The following is a 21,750-nucleotide window of genomic DNA, read 5'->3' as shown; positions in this document are numbered from 1 at the left end:
ATGTCGCAGGTAAGAAGGGATCAACGCCGGGGGCCAAGGGCCACGCCTTGCTTGCAGCGTACTAATATTTGGTGAGGTGAGAGGCTTGGCTCAGCTGAGCGGGCTGAGTTGGCCAACTTTGGGTTGCGATCATGAGAACTTGCGGATCGGAGAAGCTGGTTCAGTTGGCGTCAGACAGCGGTGGGGACGATGTTGTTTATTTAACGTGCTGGTGGTTGGTGGTGGACCTCAATTTGATGTCCCCTCCCCCCCCCCCCCCGCCACCTCCCCGGTGAGTCCGTGTGTAGGAGAGGGTCAGGGCAGGCCGCCTCCCTGGCAGAGGGGTTTTCCGATTGGCTGCTGAATTCCCGTCTGGTTCCTGCTTCGGTCCACCGGCCCGTGCTGGGCAGGCTCAACCGGCGACGGGTAGGCCTGGGCCTCGTTGCCCCGGGCGACGATGCAGCAACGGAAAGCTGGGGCCCAGGTTCCTGCCCCCTGCGCTCCGTCCGGTGGAGAGGGTGGGACTGTGGGGACTCACTAAACCTGTCGCCTCTCGCCCTATTGGCTGAAGGCACAAAGATTTAAGAGCGGCAACGCATTCATTGAGCGCCCATAACAGCAATTGTATTGATATAGCGCCTTTAATATGCTTCACAGGGGTGTTATGGGAAAAAATATCTGACCCCGAGCCACTTAAGGAGAAATTAGGGGCAGGTGATCAAAAGCTTGCTCAAAGAGGTCAGATTTAAAGAGCTTCTTGAAGGAGGAGAGAGAGGCGGAGAGGTTTAGGGAGCGAGTTCCAGAGCTTGGGGCCCAGGCAGCTGAAGGCACGGCCGCCGATGGTGGAGCGATTATAATCAGGGATGCTCAAGAGGGCAGAATTAGAGGAGTGCAGAGATCTTGGGGGGTTGTGGGGCTGCAGGAGGTTACAGAGATAGGGTGGGGTGTAGGGTCTGGAGGAGGTTACAGACTTAGGGAGGGGTGTAGGAGCTGGAGGATGTCACAGAGATAGGGAGGGGTGTAGGGGCTGGAGGAGGTTGCAGAGATAGGGAGGGGTGTAGGGGCTGGAGGAGATTCACAGAGATAGGGAGGGGTGTAGGTGCTGGAGGTGGTTACAGAGATAGGGAGGGGTGTAGGAGCTCGAGGAGGTTACAGAGATAGGGAGAGGTGTAGGAACTGGAGGAGGTTACAGAGATAGGGAGGGGTGTAGGAGCTCGAGGAGGTTACAGAGATAGGGAGAGGTGTAGGAACTGGAGGAGGTTACAGAGATAGGGAGGGGTGTAGGAGCTGGAGGAGGTTACAGAGATAGGGAGGGGTGTAGGGGCTGGAGGAGGTTACAGAGATAGGGAGGGATGTAGGGGTTGGAGGAGGTTACAGAGATAGGGAGGGGTGTAGGCACTGGATCAGGTTACAGAGATAGGGAGGGGTGTAGGGGCTGGAGGAGGTTACAGAGATAGGGAGGGATGTAGGGGCTGGAGGAGGTTACAGAGATTGGGAGGGGTGTAGGAGCTGGAGGAGGTTACAGAGATAGGGAGGGGTGTAGGGGCTGGAGGAGGTTACAGAGATAGGGAGGGGTGTAGGCACTGGATCAGGTTACAGAGATAGGGAGGGGTGTAGGGGCTGGAGGAGGTTACAGAGATAGGGAGGGATGTAGGGGCTGGAGGAGGTTACAGAGATTGGGAGGGGTGTAGGAGCTGGAGGAGGTTACAGAGATAGGGAGGGGTGTAGGCACTGGATCAGGTTACAGAGATAGGGAGGGGTGTAGGGGCTGGAGGAGGTTACAGAGATAGGGAGAGGTGTAGGGGCTGGAGGAGGTTACAGAGATAGGGAGGGGTGTAGGTGCTGGAGGAGGTTACAGAGATAGGGAGGGGTGTAGGGGCTGGAGGTTACAGAGGTAGGGAGGGATGTAGGGCTGGAGGTTAGAGGTAGGGAGGGTGGAGTGAGGCCATGGAGGGGATTTGATGCCCAAGGGAGGGAAGTTCCAATTGACGGGGGGGTGGGGGGGGGGTGCCAATGGCGGGGCAGAGGGGGTTGCGAGGAGAGGATACGGGGCAGCAGAGTTTGAGGGGAGCAGACCAGCCACGGAACCATGCCCCAGGCCGACGTGCTGGCTGTCGGGGTCAGAGGTGGGTGTGTGGGGGGTCGGGGGTCGGTGGGAGGGGTGGGAAACACCAATTGGCTTACCCCGCGCGGGGGAGGGGCTTCTCTCTATTGACTTCAATCTCCGCGGTGTGACCTTGGCCTGTTTGACTGACCCCTGACCCCATCCATCTCTTGCGGCCGAAGGTCGGAGTGGACGGTCAACTCTTGACCCCGGCCAAGCGCATGATGGGCAAGGCATCCAGCAGCAGGAAGATTCTGCGGGAAAAGATCCGGATTAAGAACCGCCTGGTTCGGGAATGCCTGGCCGAATTCATCGGCACCTACATGCTGATGGTAAGTACAGGTTCACTCCTGTTCTCTCCGACCCCGGACCCAGTCATCTATCACGTCTCTTCCTTTTATTCCCCCTCGCCACGCTCATCCCGGGGTGCTTATGTGCTCACTTGCTAAGCACCGACAATCCCAGGGCAGGTACAGCACGGGGTTAGATACAGAGTAAAGCTCCCTCTGCACTGTCCCATCAAACACTCCCAGGGCAGGTACAGCACGGGGTTAGATACAGAGTAAAGCTCCCTCTGCACTGTCCCATCAAACACTCCCAGGGCAGGTACAGGGGGTTAGATACAGAGTAAAGCTCCCTCTACACTGTCCCATCAAACACTCCCAGGGCAGGTACAGGGGGTTAGATACAGAGTAAAACTCCCTCTACACTGTCCCATCAAACACTCCCAGGGTAGGTACAGCACGGGGTTAGATACAGAGTAAAGCTCCCTCTACACTGTCCCATCAAACACTCCCAGGGCAGCTCCAGCACGGGGTTAGATAGAGAGTAAAGCTCCCTCTGCACTGTCGCATCAAACACTCCCAGGGCAGGTACAGGGGGTTAGATACAGAGTAAAGCTCCCTCTACACTGTCCCATCAAACACTCCCAGGGCAGGTACAGGGGGTTAGATACAGAGTAAAGCTCCCTCTACACTGTCCCCATCAAACACTCCCAGGTCAGGTACAGCATGGGGTTAGATACAGAGTAAAGCTCCCTCGACACTGTCCCATCAAACACTCCCAGGGCAGGTACAGGGGGTTCGATATAGCGTAAAGCTCCCTCTACACTGTCCCCATCAAACACTCCCAGGGCAGGTACAGCACAGGGTTAGATACAGAGTAAAGCTCCCTCTACACTGTCCCATCAAACACTCCCAGGGCAGATACAGCACGGGGTTAGATACAGAGTAAAGCTCCCTCTACACTGTCCCCATCAAACACTCCCAGGGCAGGTACAGCACGGGGTTAGATACAGAGTAAAGCTCCCTCTACACTGTCCATCAAACACTCCCAGGGCAGGTACAGGGGGTTAGATACAGAGTAAAGCTCCCACTACACTGCCCCATCAAACACTTCCAGGGCAGGTACAGGGGGTTAGATACAGAGTAAAGCTCCCTCTACACTGTCCCCATCAAACACTCCCAGGGCAGGTACAGCACGGGGTTAGAGACAGAGTAAAGCTCCCTCTACACTGTCCCATCAAACATTCTCACTGTCAGTAACGCAGTGTTTAGTGATTTCCCACACATGAATGCTCGTGTTACTGATATTGTGCTCCATTAAAAGTAGTTCAAAATGGCAGAACAATTCCATCCGTAAAAACTCGTCCCGTATCCCTTCTCTCACTCGCCTCACTTCCCAGCCCTCTAACTTTATTGTTGAAAATCTCCTTTTTTCTAGTTGCTGGGAATTTCCACAGTGGCGCAGGTGGTCACAAACCACGATCAGAAGGGAACGTACTTGTCTATTGCCATGGGCTACGCCTCCGGGGTCCTGTTTGGCATTTACTCATCTGTCGGAGTATCAGGTACACCGTGGCAACATCTCTTTCCCGCATCCAGCACAATGCCCCCTGCACGGCAACATCCTTCGGTCCCCGGAGTGAGTTACAGGCTGGAGTCTAATCGAGGGGTTCGGGGGTTTATATATAGAATAACAGATACCCCGGGAGTTAGTTACAGGCTGGAATCTAATCGAGGGGTTCAGGGGGTTTATATATAGAATAACAGATACCCGGGAGTGAGTTACAGGCTGGAATCTAATCGAGGGGTTCGGGGGGTTTATATATAGAATAACAGATACCCGGGAGTGAGTTACAGGCTGGAATCTAATCAAGGGGTTCAGGGGGTTTATATATAGAATAACGGATACCCGGGAGTGAGTTACAGGCTGGAATCTAATCGGGGGGTTCGGGGGTTTACATATAGAATAACAGATACCCGGGAGTGAGTTACAGGCTGGAATCTAATCAAGGGGTTCAGGGGGTTTATATATAGAATAACGGATACCCGGGAGTGAGTTACAGGCTGGAATCTAATCGAGGGGTTCGGGGGGGTTTATATAAAGAATAACAGATACCCGGGAGTGAGTTACAGGCTGGAATCTAATCGAGGGGTTCAGGGGGGTTTATATAAAGAATAACAGATACCCGGGAGTGAGTTACAGGCTGGAATCTAATCGAGGGGTTCGGGGGGGTTTATATAAAGAATAACAGATACCCGGGAGTGAGTTACAGGCTGGAATCTAATCGAGGGGTTCGGGGGGGGTTTATATATAGAATAACAGACATTTGGGAGTGAGTTACAGGCTGGAATCTAATCAAGGGGTTCGGGGGGTTTATATATAGAATAACGGATACCCGGGAGTGAGTTACAGGCTGGAATCTAATCGAGGGGTTCGGGGGGTTTATATATAGAATAACGGATACCCGGGAGTGAGTTACAGGCTGGAATCTAATCGAGGGGGTCGGGGGGTGTTTATATATAGAATAACAGATACCCGGGAGTGAGTTACAGGCTGGAATCTAATCGAGGGGTTCGGGAATTTATATATAGAATAACAGATACCCGGGTGTGAGTTACAAGCTGGAATCGAATCGAGGGGTTCGGGGGGTTTATATATAGAATAACGGATACCCAGAAGTGAGTTACAGGCTGGAATCTATTCGAGGGGTTTGGGGGGGGTTGATATATAGAATAACGGATACCCAGGAGTGAGTTACAGGCTGGAATATAATCGAGGGGTTCAGGGGGGTTTATATATAGAATAACAGATACTCGTGAGTGAGTTACAGGCTGGAATCTAATCGAGGGGTTCAGGGGGGTTTATATATAGAATAATGGATACACCGGTAGTGAGTTACAGACTGGAATCTAATCGAGGGTTTCAGGGAGGTTTATATATATAGAATAACAGATACCCGGGAGTGAGTTACAGGCTGGAATCTAATTGAGGGGTTCGGGGGTTTTATATATAGAATAACGGATACCCGGGAGTGAGTTACATGCTGGAATCTAATCGAGGGGTTCGGGGAGTTTATATATAGAATAACAGATACCCGGGAGTGAGTTACAGGCTGGAATGTAATCGAGGGGTTCGGGAATTTATATATAGAATAACAGATACCCGGGAGTGAGTTACAAGCTGGAATCTAATCGAGGGGTTCAGGGGGTTTATATATAGAATAACAGATACCCGGGAGTGAATTACAAGCTGAATCTAATCGAGGGGTTCGTGGGAGTTTATATATAGAATAACAGATACCTGAGAGTGAGTTACAGGCTGGAATCTAATCGAGGGGTTCGGGGGTTTTATATATAGAATAACGGATACCCGGGAGTGAGTTACAGGCTGGAATCTAATCGAGGGGTTCAAGGGGTTTATATATAGAATAACAGATACCCGGGAGTGAATTACAAGCTGAATCTAATCGAGGGGTTCGGGGGGGGGGTTTATATATAGAATAACGGACATTTGGGAGTGAGTTACAGGCTGGAATCTAATCGAGGGGTTTGGGGGGTTTATATATAGAATAACGGATACTCGGGAGTGAGTTACAGGCTGGAATCTAATCGAGGGGTTCGGGGGGTTTATATATAGAATAACAGATACCCGGGAGTGAGTTACAGGCTGGAATCTAATCGAGGGGTTCGGGAATTTATATATAGAATAACAGATACCCGGGTGTGAGTTACAAGCTGGAATCGAATCGAGGGGTTCGGGGGGTTTATATATAGAATAACGGATACCCGGGAGTGAGTTACAGGCTGGAATCTAATCGAGGGGTTCGGTGGGGGTTTGTATTTAGAATAACAGATAACCGAGAGTGAGTTACAGGCTGGAATATAATCGAGGGGTTCAGGGGGGTTTATATATAGAATAACAGATACTCGTGAGTGAGTTACAGGCTGGAATCTAATCGAGGGGTTCAGGGGGGTGTTTATATATAGAATAACGGATACACCGGGAGTGAGTTACAGGCTGGAATCTAATCGAGGGTTTCAGGGAGGTTTATATATATAGAATAACGGATACCCGGGAGTGAGTTACAGGCTGGATTCTAATCGAGGGGTACGGGGGGTTTATATATAGAATAACAGATACCCGGGAGTGAGTTACAGGCTGGAATCTAATCGAGGGGTTCGGGGGGTTTATATATAGAATAACGGATACCCGGGAGTGAGTTACATGCTGGAATCTAATCGAGGGGTTCGGGGAGTTTATGTATAGAATAACAGATACCCGGGAGTGAGTTACAGGCTGGAATGTAATCGAGGGGTTCGGGGGGTTTACATATAGAATAACAGATACCCAGGAGTGAGTTACAGGCTGGAATCTAATCGAGGGGTTCGGGGGGTTTATATATAGAATAACAGATACCTGGGAGTGAGTTACGGGCTGGAATCTAATTGAGGGGTTCAAGGTGGTTTATATATGGAATAACAGATACCCAGGAGTGAGTTACAGGCTGGAATGTAATCGAGGAGTTCGGGGGCTTTATATATAGAATAACTGATACCCAGGAGTGAGTTGCAGACTGGAATCTAATCGAGGGGTTCGAGGGTTTTTCTATAGAATAACGGATACCCGGGAGTGAGTTACAGGCTGGAATCTAATCGAGGGGTTCGGGGGGTTTATATATAGAATAACAGATACCTGGGAGTGAGTTACAGGCTGGAATATAATCGAGGGGTTCGGGGGGTTTATATGTAGAATAACTGATACCCAGGAGTGAGTTGCAGACTGGAATCTAATCGAGGGGTTCGAGGGTTTATCTATAGAATAACGGATACCCGGGAGTGAGTTACAGGCTGGAATCTAATCGAGGGGTTCGGGGGGTTTATATATAGAATAACAGATAACCGGGAGTGAGTTACAGGCTGGAATATAATCGACGAGTTCAGGGGGGTTTATGTCATGTATCTCACATTACTGTATATAACTATCTTACCATGCTATACATGACTGTAACTGGATATGACCTGTAACAATAAGCATACCTTACCACCAGGGGTGCACTTGCAGGAGACACTCCATACCTGTCCCACTGTGGTATATAAAGGGTGGTCTCAGGCAAGTGCAGCACTGGAGAGCTGGAATTAAAGGTGCAGGTCCTGAGTGACCTTGACTTCAGCATGTGTCTCGTGTAAGTCAGTACATTAGAGTCAGGAGTTAACAGTGGCGACGAATTACGGGATCACAGAATCCACAGAATGGTTACCAACAGCTCAGATGAGAAGTACAATGCTGGAGACAATCGGGATGACTTTATAGAAAGGCTCCAGCAAAACTTTGTGACCAAAGACTGGCTGGGCGACGATAAGGCAGACAAGAGAAGAGCCCATCTCTTGACCAGCTGTGGCTCGAAAACATATGCTTTAATGGAAGACCTGCTGGCACCCGAGAAATCAGCAAGCAAGTCGTTTGAGGAGTTGAGCACACTGGTGAGAGATCACCTGAAGCCAGCGAGCAGCCTACACATGGCCAGACACAGGTTCTACAACTACTGACGCTGTGTGGGCCAAAGCATACCCGACTTCGTAGCGGAACTTCGGAGGCTGGCTAGTTGATGTGAGTTCCCCGATGAACTAAGGAGAGAAGTACTGAGAGACTTTTTTATTGAAGGAATAGGCCACGCAGGCATATTCCGAAAGCTTATAGAGACTAAGAACTTGACTCTAGAGGTAGCAGCACTGGTCGCACAGACGTTCTTGGCAGGCGAAGAAGAAACGAGGCTGATCTATACTTCGGGTACGACTACCAACAAGGCATCGGAACAAGGGGCTCACATTGTGAAACAAACCGCTACCCCCACACACAGACAAAGGCAGCAGAGCAGGCCTTCAACAGCAGGCAGTGGTGCCAGAAGCCATCAAAATCAAGGGCCACATGAACAGCCGATCACACCTCATCAACCCACAATGCGAGCAATCAACAACAGATTGAGAGAAGCTCAAGGGAGATCAGCCAGACACAGCTCATCCTTTGGAAACAATGGAAACGGTCTGTGTTGGAGATGTGGGGGCAGGCACTCAACCAGGGTGTGTCGATTTCAGCATGCCATTTGCAGAAACTGCAACTACACACGGCACCTGGCTCAGATGTGCAGAAAAACAGCAGCTCGGCTGGTATACGAATCGGAAGGGTCGGAAAGCGGACCAGAAGAAGATGGATGGAACAGTGCCCGGGACGCCGAGGTACAGTGGGTTAACACGATCAATGTCCACTGTTCTTACACCAAGATGCCTCCAATTATGATGAGGGTTCTACTCAACGGGATATCCGTCGACATGGAACTGGACACAGGGGCCAGTCAATCCCTCATGAGCGTTCAACAATTTGAACAGCTGTGGCCGCACAAAAACACCAGACCGAAACTCACAAAGATCGACACCAAACTAAGGACCTATACTAAAGAAATCGTCCCAGCCCTTGGCAGCGCCATGCTCTCAGTCACACACAAAGGGATGGTGAACCGACTTTCCCTGTGGATTGTCCCCGGGAATCTCCCAGCCCTGTTGGGGAGAAGCTGGCTCGCAGAACTTAATTGGAAATGGGATGATGTTCACGCCATGTCGTCAGAGGAACGGACCTCCTGCTCAACAGTTCTAAGCTGTTTTGAACATCTCTTTCAGCCAGGTGTGGGCACCTTCAAAGGGGCTAAAGTTAGAATCTACATCACACAGAATGCCAGACCGGTACATCACAAGGCTAGAGCTGTGCCTTCTGTGATGAGGGAAAAGATTGAAAACGAACTGGACCGGCTTCTGCAGGAAGACATAATTTCTCCCATGGAATTCAGAGACTGGGCAAGCCCCATCGTCCTGTCATGAAGCCTGATGGATCCGTGCGAATCTGTGGGGATTGCAAGTCTACCAATAAACAGAGTCTCCCTACAGGACCAATACCCGCTGCCCAGAGCGGAGGATCTATTTGCCACGTTGGCTGGAGGAAAACTTTTCTCAAAACTAGACCTCACATCTGCATATATGACGCAAGAACTGACCGAAGAGTCTACGCTACTCACCACCATCAACACACATCGAGGCCTTTTTGTGTACAATCGATGCCCATTCGGCATCAGGTCGGCAGCTGCCATATTCCAGCGCAACATGGAGAGTCTGCTCAAGTCCATCCCGGGGACGGTTGTGTTTCAAGATGACATACTCATCACGGGCAGGGACACCGACTCTCATCTCCACAATCTTGAGGAAGTACTAAGTTGATTGGATCAGGTAGGCCTAAGAGTTAAGAAATCCAAGTGTCTGTTTCTCACGCCTGAGGTTGAATTTTTGGGCAGAAGGATTGCCGCTGATGGAATCCGCCCAACCGAATCCAAAACAGAAGCAATTCGCCTGGCACCGGAATGTCTCGGAACTGCGCACCTTTCTCGGGCTACTCAATTACTTTGGGAACTTTATGCAGAACTTGAGCACGCTGCTGGAGCCTCTCCACGTGCTACTCAGGAAGGGGTGCGATTTGTTTTAGGGGGGACGCCCAAGAACGCGCTTCAATCAGGCACGCAACCTTCTGTGTTCCAAGAGTGTTTTAGCCTTTTTTGGCCCAGGTAAAAAGTTAGTCCTTACGTGTGATGCGTCAGCGTACGGGGTCGGATGCGTTTTACAGCACATCAATGATGCGGGTAAATTGCAGCCCGTTGCTTATGCCTCCAGGTCACTTTCGCGGGTGGAGCGCGGGTACGGTATGGTTGTGAAGGAGGCGCTCGCGTGCGTGTACGGTGTCAAAAAGATGCACCAATACTTTTTCGGGGCCAAGTTTGCGTTAGAAACCGACCACAAACCCCTCACGTCCCTACTATCCGAGTGCAAGGCAATCAACGCCAACGCCTCGGCGCGCATTCAGCAGTGGGCACTCATGCTGGCGGCTTACGACTACACAATAAGGCACAGACCAGGCACAGACAACTGTGCCGACGCGCTCAGCAGGCTACCCCTGGCGACCATAGAAGGGTCCGACGAACAGGACTGTGAGATGGTCATGGCAATCAATGCCTTTGAATCCACAGGTTTGCCTATGACGGCTCGCCAAATCAGAGCCTGGACGACCAGCGACCCCACGTTATCTCTAGTTAAAAGATGCGTTTTAACCGGTGACTGGGCAGAGGCTCGTGATGCCTGCCCCGAGGAGGTCAAACCCTTCCATAGGCGCATGCATGAACTATCACTACAGGCAGACTGCCTGATGTGGGGCAGCCGAGTAGTTATGCCCTTACGAGGCAGGGAGGCGTTTGTCCGGGAGCTCCATCGTGAGCACCCGGGGATCGTCCTTATGAAGGCATAGCCAGATCTCATGTCTGGTGGCCTGGCATTGCCGCGGACTTGGAGCTCTGCGTCCGTCGGTGCACCATTTGTGCCCAACTCAGCAATGCCCCCAGGGAGGCCCCCAAAGCCCTTGGCCCTGGCCCACCAAACTGTGGTCGTGGGTACATGTAGACTATGCGGGCTCATTCATGGGCAAAATGTTCTTCGTAGTCGTTGATGCATTTTCAAAATGGATCGAGTGCACCATTTTAAACTCGAGCACCACCTCCACCACTGTGGAGAGCCTTCGAACCATGTTTGCAACTCACGGCATTCCTGACATATTAGTCAGTGATAATGGTCCGTGCTTCACCAGTGCAGTATTTCACGATTTTATAGTTGACCATGGTATAAATCACGTTAAGACGGCACCTTTCAAGCCGGCCTCCAATGGCCAGGCGGAACGAGCAGTGCAGATCATTAAACAAGACATGCTCAGAATCCAAGGTCCCACGCTGCAGAGCCGCCTGTCGCGACTGCTGCTGGCATACAGATCTCGTCCGCATTCGTTGACTGGGGTTCCCCCCGTGCAACTATTGATGAAACGAACCTTAAAGACCAGGCTCTCGTTAATCCTCCCAGACATGCATGAAATTGTTGAGGCTAAGCGTCAAAAGCTAATTGAGTACCATGACCGAAATTCGAGGGGGGAGGTGGAATGAGATGGGGGACAAAGTGTTTGTGCTAAACTATGGCCGGGGTCCCAAATGGCTTGCAAGGACAGTAACAGACAAAGAGGGAAACTGGTTGTGCAAATGGACAATGGCCAAACCTGCCGGAGGTATGTAGACCAAGTAAAAAGTAGATTCACTGATAACACTGAAGAACCAGAGGCAGACTACGATGTGGAACTCGCACCACACCTGGTGGACAGACAGGTGGAACAACCTGAGGAAAGGGCAGTCTCAACAGACAGCCCAGGCGAGATACCAGCAATCACACCGAACGAAACAGACAGCCCAGGCGAGATACCAGCGATCACACCGAACAAAACAGACAGCCCAGGCGAGATACCAGCGATTACACCGAACGACACAGACAGCCCAGGCGAGATACCAGCGATTACACCGAACGACACAGACAGCCCAGGCGAGATACCAGCAATCACACCGAACGAAACAGACAGCCCAGGCGAGATACCAGCAATCACACCGAACGAAACAGACAGCCCAGGTGAGATACCAGCAATCACACCGAACGAAACAGACAGCCCAGGTGAGATACCAGCAATCACACCGAACGAAACAGACAGCCCAGGCGAGATACCAGCGATCACACCGAACGAAACAGACAGCCCAGGCGAGATACCAGCGATTACACCGAACGACACAGACAGCCCAGGCGAGATACCAGCGATTACACCGAACGACACAGACAGCCCAGGCGAGATACCAGCAATCACACCGAACGAAACAGACAGCCCAGGCGAGATACCAGCGATTACACCGAACGACACAGACAGCCCAGGCGAGATACCAGCGATTACACTGAACGAAACAGACAGCCCAGGCGAGATACCAGCAATCACACCGAACGAAAAACAGGCACCAAGGCAAACAACTGAACCACAACTAAGACGCTCCACGCGAGAGCGCAGACCACCTGAGAGACTGAATCTATAAAGGCAATAAGACCTTGGGGGAGGGTGATGTCATGTATCTCACATTACTGGATATAACTGTATCTTACCATGCTATACATGACTGTAACTGGATATGACCTGTAATAATAAGCATACCTTACCACCAGGGGTGCACTTGCAGGAGACACTCCATACCTGTCCCACTGAGGTATAGAAAGGGAGGTCTGAGGCAAGTGCAGCACTGGAGAGCTGGAATTAAAGGTGCAGGTCCTGAGTGACCTTGACTTCAGCATGTGTCTCGTGTAAGTCAGTACATTAGAGTCAGGACTTAACAGTTTATATATCGAATAATGCATACCCGGGAGTGAGTTACAGGCTGGAATCTAATCGAGGGGTTCAGGGGGTTTATATATAGAATAACAGATACCCGGGAGTGAGTTACAGGCTGGAATCTAATCGAGGGGTTCGGGGGGGGTGTATATATAGAATAACGGATACCCGGGAGTGAGTTACAGGCTGGAATCTAATCGACGGGTAGGGGTTTTAGATATATAATAACGGATACCCGGGAATGAATTACAGGCTGGCATCTAATCGAGGGGTTCGGGGGGTTTATATATTGAATAACAGATACCCGAGAGTGAGTTACAGGTTGGAATCTAATCGAGGGGTTCGGGGGGTTTATATATTGAATAACAGATACCCGAGAGTGAGTTACAGGCTGGAATCTAATCGAGGGGTTCAAGGGGTTTATATATAGAATAACAGATACCCGGGAGTGAGTTACAGGCTGGAATCTAATCGAGGGGTTCGGGGGGTTTATATATAGAATCACAGATACCCGGGAGTGAGTTACAGGCTGGAATCTAATTGAGGGGTTCGGGGGGTTTATATATAGAATAACGGATACCCGGGATTGAGTTACAGGCTGGAATCTAATCGAGGGGTTCGGGGGGTTTATATATAGAATCACAGATACCCGGGAGTGAGTTACAAGCTGGAATCTAATCGAGGGGTTCGGGGGGTTATATATTGAATATCAGATTCCCGGGAGTGAGTTACAGGCTGGAATCTAATCGAGGGGTTCGGGGGGTTTATATATAGAATAACAGATACCCGGGAGTGAGTTACAGACTGGAATCTAATCGAGGGGTTCGGGGGGTTTATATATAGAATAACGGATACCCGGGAGTGAGTTACAGACTGGAATCTAATCGAGGGGTTCGGGGGGTTTATATATAGAATCAGAGATACCCGAGAGTGCGTTACAGACTGGAATCTAATTGAGGGTTTCGGGTGGTTTATATATAGAATAATATATACCCGGGAGTGAGTTACAGGCTGGAATCTAATCGAGGGGTTCGGGGGGGTTTATATATAGAATAACGGATACCCGGGAGTGAGTTACAGGCTGGAATCTAATCGAGGGGTTCGGGGGATTTATATATAGAATAACGGATACCCGGGAGTGAGTTACAGGCTGGAATTTAATCGAGGGGTAGGGGTTTTATATATATAATAACGGATACTCGGGAGTGAATTGCAGGCTGGAATCTAATCGAGGGGTTCGGAGGGTTTATATATAGAATAACGGATACCCCGGGCGTGAGCTGTAGGCTGGAATCTAATCGAGGGGCTCGGGGGGTTTATATATAGAATAACAGATACCCGGGAGTGAGTTATATTAAGAAACAGTTGAAGGCATTCTTTCTGTCCTGATTTATTGGTGTTTCTTGATGGTGTGTGTCGCTATTACTGTATTATATGCTCACTGTTGTCACTGTGCTCATTCCAAAATGCGTGTTGTTTCGAGCAGTTTATATCTGAGTCTGTGTCTCGGAGTGTCACTGTGGGAATTATGGTCGGAGCTGAATGGGATGGGGCGTTGTATCACCCCTGGATTTCCCCCTGTGGTTCTGTGCCTTACAGAGCAGGGTAACTGCCACCTGTAATCCCTTTGCACCTCGAGAACTAGAAAGAATGGGGAGTAGAAGTAGTACTGCAGTTGTACAGGGCCTTGGTGAGGCCTCACCTGGAATATTGTGTGTAGTTTTGGTCTCCTAATCTGAGGAAGGACGTTCTTGCTATTGAGGGAGTGCAGCGAAGTTTCACCAGACTGATTCCCGGGATGGCAGGATTGACATATGAGGAAAGACTGGATCGACTAGGTCTGTATTCACTGGAATTTAGAAGGATGAGAGGGGATCTCATAGAAACATATAAAATTCTGACGGGACTAGACAGGTTAGATGCAGGAAGAATGTTCCCGATGTTGGGGAAGTCCAGAACCAGGGATCACAGTCTAAGGATAAGGGGTAAGCCATTTTGGACCGAGATGAGGAGAAACTTCTTCACTCAGAGAGTTGTTAACCTGTGGAATTCTCTACCACAGAGAGTTGTTGAGGCCAGTTCATTGGATATATTCAAGAGGGAGTTCGACATGGCTCTTGTGGCTAAAGGGATCAAGGGGTTTGGAGAGAAAGCAGGAAAGGGGTACTGAGGTGAATGATAAGCTGATCTTATTGAATGGTGGTGCAGGCTCGAAGGGCCGAATGGCCTACTCCTGCACCTATTTTCTATGTTTCTATGTTTCTATATTTCAGCTGTGACTGGCAGTTCATCAATGTATGAAAAATAGAACACTTCTTCCCTGTTGGGTGTAACTTGTGACGGGGATGGCAACCTGGACATAGCATCAGCATTACTGTGATCAGCTGATTGCCTGTATTCAATATCATATGTATATGCTGACAAAATCAAAGCCCATCTCTGCAATCAGGTTGCAGCTAATGTTGGAACTGGGGACTTTGGATGGAGGATTGCTATTAGGGGCTTATGGTCCGTAACGATGGTAAACTTATGACCATACAAGTATTTGTGGAACTTATTGACCCCAAAGATTAATACCAAAGTTTCCCTTTCGATCTGCGCATAATTACACTCACTGGCCCTGAGAATGCGTGAAGCAAAGGCGATTGGTCTCTCCTCCCCACTACGTAACACATGAGAGATTACTGCCCCAACTCCATACGGAGAGGCATGACATGCTCGTTTGATCTCCTTCGATATGTCATCGTGAACTAACATGGTGCTCGCTACCAATTGGCTTTTACACTCCTTGAATGCTGTATCGCATTCTTTCGACCATTTCCAATGGACCTGTTTTTTCAACAGCTCATTCAGTGGATGTAATACTGTAGCCAAATTTGGTAGGAATTTCCCATAATAGTTCAAAAGACCCAAAAATGATCGAAGTTTAGTGACATTCCTGGGAGTGGGAGCATTTCTAATCGCATCCAGTTTTCCCATGGTTGGATGTAAACCATCTTTGTCTACTCTGTACCCTAAGTACTCCACTGAGTTTTGAAATAACTCACACTTGCGAGCAGACACTCGTACTCTGTGCTTCTCTAGCCGTTTGAGGACTTCATTCAATATGTTATTATAGATTTGCCTGTTTGGTGCTGAAATTAGTATGTCATCCAAATAACATACTACCCCTTCAATACCTTGCAAAATCTGGTTCATCACCCCTTGGAATATGGCAGGGGCGGAAGACACTCCAAACGGTAGCCTATTGATCTTGGCCAAGGTGAGTATTTATAGTCAAGCATGACTTGGACTCCTCATCTAGTTCAAGTTGTAAGTAGGCATTTGTGAGATCTAACTTTGAGAATATCTGGCCACCTCTCAGTGTTGTGAACAAATCTTCTACATTGGGCAATGTATTACCCTGTCGAACCTGGTTTACGGTTATTTTATAACCACCACACAATCTTACCTTACCATCGGACTTAGGTACAACAACAATGGGTGTAGCCCAATAACATTGACCTACCTTAGAGATAAGGTTCTCAGTTACTAGTCTTTTGAGTTCTTGCTCAACTTTCTCCTTGAGTGCGTATGGTACGGAACGTGGCTTGTAGTAAACCGATCTCGCGTCCTTCTGTACCCTGACACTCGCCTTGAAGCCTTGGATCAGACTGCCCGTTTCGTAGAACACCTTTGGATACTGTTTGATGACATCTTTCTTTGATGCAAATCGCGTTTCAACACAAAAAATCTCACTCCAATCCAGCTTCAGTGATCCCAACCAATTTCTTCCTATTCATCATCATCATCATCTTCATCAGAAATCGAGGAAGACTTGCTTCCACTCTTAGAATGAGCCCTTAGGTGGCTGAACAGTCCAATACGAGAGCCACAGTCCCTGTCACAGGTGGGACAGACAGTGGTTGAGGGAAGGGGAGGGTGGGACAGGTTTGCCGCACGCTCCTTCCGCTGCCTGCGCTTGGTTTCTGCACGCTCTCGGCGACGAGACTCGAGGTGCTCAGCGCCCTCCCGGATGCTCTTCCTCCACTTAGGGCGGACTGGTCTTTGGCCAGGGACTCCCAGGTGTCGGTGGGGATGTTGCACTTTATCAGGGAGGCTTTGAGGGTGTCCCTGTAACGTTTCCTCTGTCCACCTTTGGCTCGTTTGCCGTGAAGGAGTTCCGAGTAGAGCGCTCGCTTTGGGAGCCTCGTGTCGGGCATGCGGACAATGTGGCCCTGCCCAGCGGAGCTGGTTGAGTGTGGTCAGTGCTTCGATGCTGGGGATGTTGGCCTGGTCGAGGACGCTAACGTTGGTGCGTCTGTCCTCCCAGGGGATTTGCAGGATCTTGCGGAGACATCGTTGGTGGTATTTCTCCAGCGATTTGAGGTGTCTACTGTATAAGATTATGAGGGGGCTTGACAAGGTGGATGCAGAGAGGATGTTTCCACTGATGGGGGAGACTAGAACTAGGGAGCATGATCTTAGAATAAGGGGCCACCCATTTAAAACAGAGATGAGGAGAAATTTCTTCTCTCAGAGGGTTGTAAATCTGTGGAATTTGCTGCCTCAGAGAGCTGTGGAAGCCGGGACATTGAATAAATTTAAGACAGAAATAGACAGTTTCTTAAACGATAAGGGGATAAGGGGACAGGCAGGGAAGTGGAGCTGAGTCCATGATCAGATCAGCCATGATCGTATTGAATGGCAGAGCAGGCTCGAGGGGCCGTATGGCCTACTCCTGCTCCTATTTCTTATGTTCTTATGTTCTTATGGTGCACGTCTCTAAGCCATACAGGAGGGCAGGTATCACTACAGCCCATGAGACCATGAGCTTGGTACCAGATTTGAGGGCCTGATCCTCGAACACTCTTTTCCTCAGGCGGCCGAAGGCTGCGCTGGCGCACTGGAGGCGGTGTTGGACCTCGTCGTCGATGTCTGCCCTCGCTGATAGCAGGCTCCTGAGGTATGGAAAGTGGTCCACGTTGGTCTTGATGACTGGGAGGGCAGTGCTGTGTGACAGGTCAGGTTGCTGGAGGACCTTTGTCTATGGATGTTGCTTTCGAACACTTCGGTGAAGATATTAACGATGACTTGGAGTTCAGCCTCTGAATGCGCGCAGACGCAGGCGTCGTCCGCGTACTGTAGCTCGACGACAGAGAATGGGACGGTCTGGGACCTGGCCTGGAGGCGGCGAAGGTTGAACAGGTTCCCACTGGTTCTGTAGTTTAGTTCCACTCCGGCGGGGAGCTTGTCGAGCGTGAGATGGAGCATGGCGGCGAGGAAGATCGAGAAGAGGGTTGGCGCGATGATGCAGCCCTGCTTGACCCCAGTCCGGACGTGGATTGAGTCGGTGGGGAATCCGTTGGTCAGGATCACGGCCTGCATGTCGTCGTGGAGCAGGCGGAGGATGGTGACAAACTTTAGGGGCAGCTGAAACGGAGAAGGACTCTCCATGGTCCCTCGCGGTTAACAGTGTCAAAGGCCTTTGTGAGGCCAAAGAAGGCCATGTACAAGGGTCGGTGCTGTTTCCTGCATTTCTCTTGTAGTTGTCGCGCGATGAAGATCATGTCCGTTGTCCCCCTTAGCGGATGGAATCCACATTGCGACTCTGGGAGGAGCTTTTCAGCCACAGGGAGAAGACGGCTGAGGAGGACTCTGGCGACAACTTTCCCAGTGGCCGACAGCAGGGAGATTCCCCTGCAGTTGCCGCAGTCAGACTTGTCCTGTTAAGGCAGGCTTGTCTCCTGCCACTACTAAGCAAGGCAAGCTCTGAAACTGATCCTTTTCACCGGTGTGATGATACGTCCTACCACAGGGATTTGCTCTCCCGAGTAGCCTCGCAGCTCCATCTTGGGATTGCTCCAGTGGGAGATCACGCAATTTGTTGAGATATGGCGATTCCGGTACTACGCTCACGGATGCATCAGTGTCGATTTCCATGGCTACCCTGGTTCCTGCGTCGTCTACTTGGGTGACGATACTTTGCGAACCGCTGTGAGGATACCCTGGTGCTCCTGATGACGTGTATCTCTGAACCTCCTCGTCCTGTTGCTTCTCTTCAATGCTACGTAGCGTCTGCCAATTTCTACTTCTAGCATTGAACATCGGATCACTCTTCTGTCAGCATGCCTTCGCAAGTTTCCTTGCCGCAGAAACACTCTGCCTTCACATATGGACAACTTTGAGCAATGTATTGTCCCAGGCACCGATAGCAGGACTTCAATGCGTTGTTACCTTGGCCAGTTGCTCAGGCCTTGGGCCCCAGCTTCCTTTTATTTGTAACCTGCAGGCGATTCACGGTCGATTGTCTGACGACTGGAAACGGTGCGAAATTCGCACGAGTATTGTTTGCCCATGTCCATCGATTTGGCTGTCTGACAAACTAAATCAAAAGTCAAGTTAGGGGCTGCCAATGAATTTCTTCTGATTGCTTCATTTTTCATCCCACAAATAAAGTGGTCACGCAATACCCGGTCCTGGAAGTTTCTGAAATAACAGTGAATGGATAACTTTTTTAATGCTACAATGTCCTCACTGATACTCTCGTCAATGACTTCATCTCCTATTCCAAACCGATAACTTTCAACAATTTCCAGGTGATGCTCTAACAGAGAAACATAGAAAGTAGGTGCAGGAGTCCCATTCGACCCTTCGAGCCTGCACCGCCATTCAATATGATCATGGCCGATCATTCCCTCAGTACCCCTTTCCTGCTTTCTCTCCATACCCCTTGATCCCCTTAACCGTAAGAGCCACATCTAACTCCCTCTTGAATATACCCAGTGAACTGGCCTCAACAACTCTCTGCGGCAGGGAATTCCACAGGTTAACAACTCTCTGAGTGAAGAAGTTCCTCCTCATCGCAGTCCTAAATGCCCGACCCCTTATCCTAAGACTATGTCCCCTGGTTCTGGACTTCCCCAACATCGGGAACATTCTTTCCGCATCTATCCTGTCCAGTCCCGTCAGAATCTTATATGTTTCTATGAGATCCCCTCTCATCCTTCTAAGCTCCAGTGAATAAAGACCCAGTTGATCCAGTCTCTCCTCATATGACAGCCCAGTCATCCCTGGAATCAGTCTGGTGAACCTTCGCTGCACTCCCTTCTTAGCAAGAACGTCCTTCCTCAGACTAGGACACCAAAACTGAACACAATATTCCAGGTGAGACCTCACTAAGGCCCTGTACAACTGCAGTAAGACCTCCCTGCTCCTATACTCAAATCACCTCACTATGAAGGCCAACATACCATTTGCCTTCTTCACCGCCTGCTATACCTGTGTGCCAACTTTCAATGACTGATGTACCATGACACCCAGGTCTCATTGCACCTCCCCTTTTCCTAGTCTGCCGCCATTCAGATAATATTCTGCCTTCGTGTTTTTGCCCCCAAAGTGGATAACCTCACATTTATCCACATTATACTGCATCTGCCATGTATTTGCCCACTCACCTGTCCAAGTCACCCTGCAGCCTCTTAGCATCCTCCTCACAGCTCACACCGCCACCCAGTTTAGTGTCATCCGCAAACGTTGCGATATTACACTCTATTCCTTCATCTAAATCGTTAATGATAGAATCTCCGTCGGAGGTGTGTCCTTTGGCTTGACGGGAACAAGCAAATTTTCACAGGGTTTCATACACCTCGGGGCTCTGCTTCAGTCAAGAAAACAGCCCGTTTTCTTTCTAACACCACCTGATTATGGTTTTCATCACCGGGGACTTCGACGATACTATTTGCGGTGAACAACATTTCTAGCCACTCCACATAGGCTCCGAAAGTCTCTCGGTTGCGATGGAACTCACCCAAATGCTCTATTATTCCCATAAGGCATGGCCATCTGGACGCTAATAGTTCAGCCAAGTGTGCTCGAAATTTACTTTGGATTTTTAGCTGTGCTGCAAAACAAAGTCGCTCCGTCGGTTGGCTGGATCGTTCACCGACACAAATTTCAGCTAGGCTATCCAGAAATCTTATCCTCGTCGCCAATGTAAAATATTCTTATGCCATCGCTAAAACACACACAAACAAGATGGCTCCATTACATCATGTGACTTTTATTGTAGTTACAGCAACAGTTGCATTACTACTGTAATCCACTAGGTGGAGCAGTAGTACACTGGGGGCGGTGCTCTATTTGCGCTGGTTGGGGGAGTCTAATATTATGCGGGAGGGCGGGGTGCATAGTCTAAAACTAGAGGCAGGCAAATGGCGGGTATGCGGAGTTGAGACCCACAGATCAGAACTGACCTCATTGCATGGTGGAACAGGCTCGAGGGGCTGAATGGCCTCCTCCTCGACCTCTCCCCCTGAGCCTGTGTGGAGTTACCTAGCCTCAGGTGAGGCCCAAAGAGGGAGGACGTTATGTGAGCCAGGGCGAGGCCATGAATGGCCCCAGGCCCGGTGCCTCACGGGCAAATGCCGTGGTTGAAACTCACTGGCAAGTCCGACACAAGGCAAGGCACTTTGGGTAGGCCCCAGCGGGCCGCTGCTTTACAAGAGCAGCAAGTTAAAATTGGGAATGAAATATTGGCGTCCGTGCTCGCTGACCGACATTGGCTCCCGGTCCAGCAACGCCTCGATCTTCAAATTCTCATCCTCGTCCTCAAATCCCTCCCTATCTCTGTAACCTCCTCCAGCCCCTACACCCCTCCCTAGCTCTGTAACCTCCTCCAGCCCCTACACCCCTCCCTAGCTCTGTAACCTCCTCCAGCCCCACACCCCTCCCTATCTCTGTAACCTCCTCCAGCCCCTACACCCCTCCCTATCTCTGTAACCTCCTCCAGCCCCACACCCCTCCCTATCCCTGTAACCTCCTCCAGCCCTACACCCCTCCCTATCCCTGTAACCTCCTCCAGCCCCACACCCCTCCCTATCCCTGTAACCTCCTCCAGCCCTACACCCCTCCTGATCCCTGTAACCTCCTCCAACCCCACACACCTCCCTATCTCTCTAACCTCCTCCAGCTCCTACACCCCTCCCTATCTCTGTAACCTCCTCCAGCCCCACACACCTCCCTATCTCTGTAACTCCCTCCAGCGCCTACACCCCTCCCTATCTCTGTAACCTCCTCCAACCCCACACACCTCCCTATCTCTGTAACCTCCTCCAGCCCCACACACCTCCCTA

The 21,750-nt window shown here is 50.2% G+C and overlaps 1 protein-coding gene across 1 annotated transcript in view; it reads left to right on the top strand.

The window, feature by feature from the left end:
* The window catches only part of LOC139240111 (aquaporin-9-like), a 32,941-nt gene continuing 11,191 nt past the window's right edge, over positions 1-21,750 (top strand). Inside the window, exons 1-3 of the mRNA XM_070868487.1 lie at positions 1-9; positions 2,266-2,415; positions 3,806-3,932. Coding sequence (XP_070724588.1) covers positions 1-9; positions 2,266-2,415; positions 3,806-3,932 — 286 coding nt within the window. The remainder of the gene's footprint in view (positions 10-2,265; positions 2,416-3,805; positions 3,933-21,750) is intronic.

This window comes from Pristiophorus japonicus, chromosome 30 (assembly GCF_044704955.1).
Source record: "Pristiophorus japonicus isolate sPriJap1 chromosome 30, sPriJap1.hap1, whole genome shotgun sequence".
Classification (NCBI taxonomy): domain Eukaryota; kingdom Metazoa; phylum Chordata; class Chondrichthyes; family Pristiophoridae; genus Pristiophorus; species Pristiophorus japonicus.
Note: the sequence above shows the minus strand (reverse complement) of the source record. Positions and strands in the feature narration are given on the sequence as shown.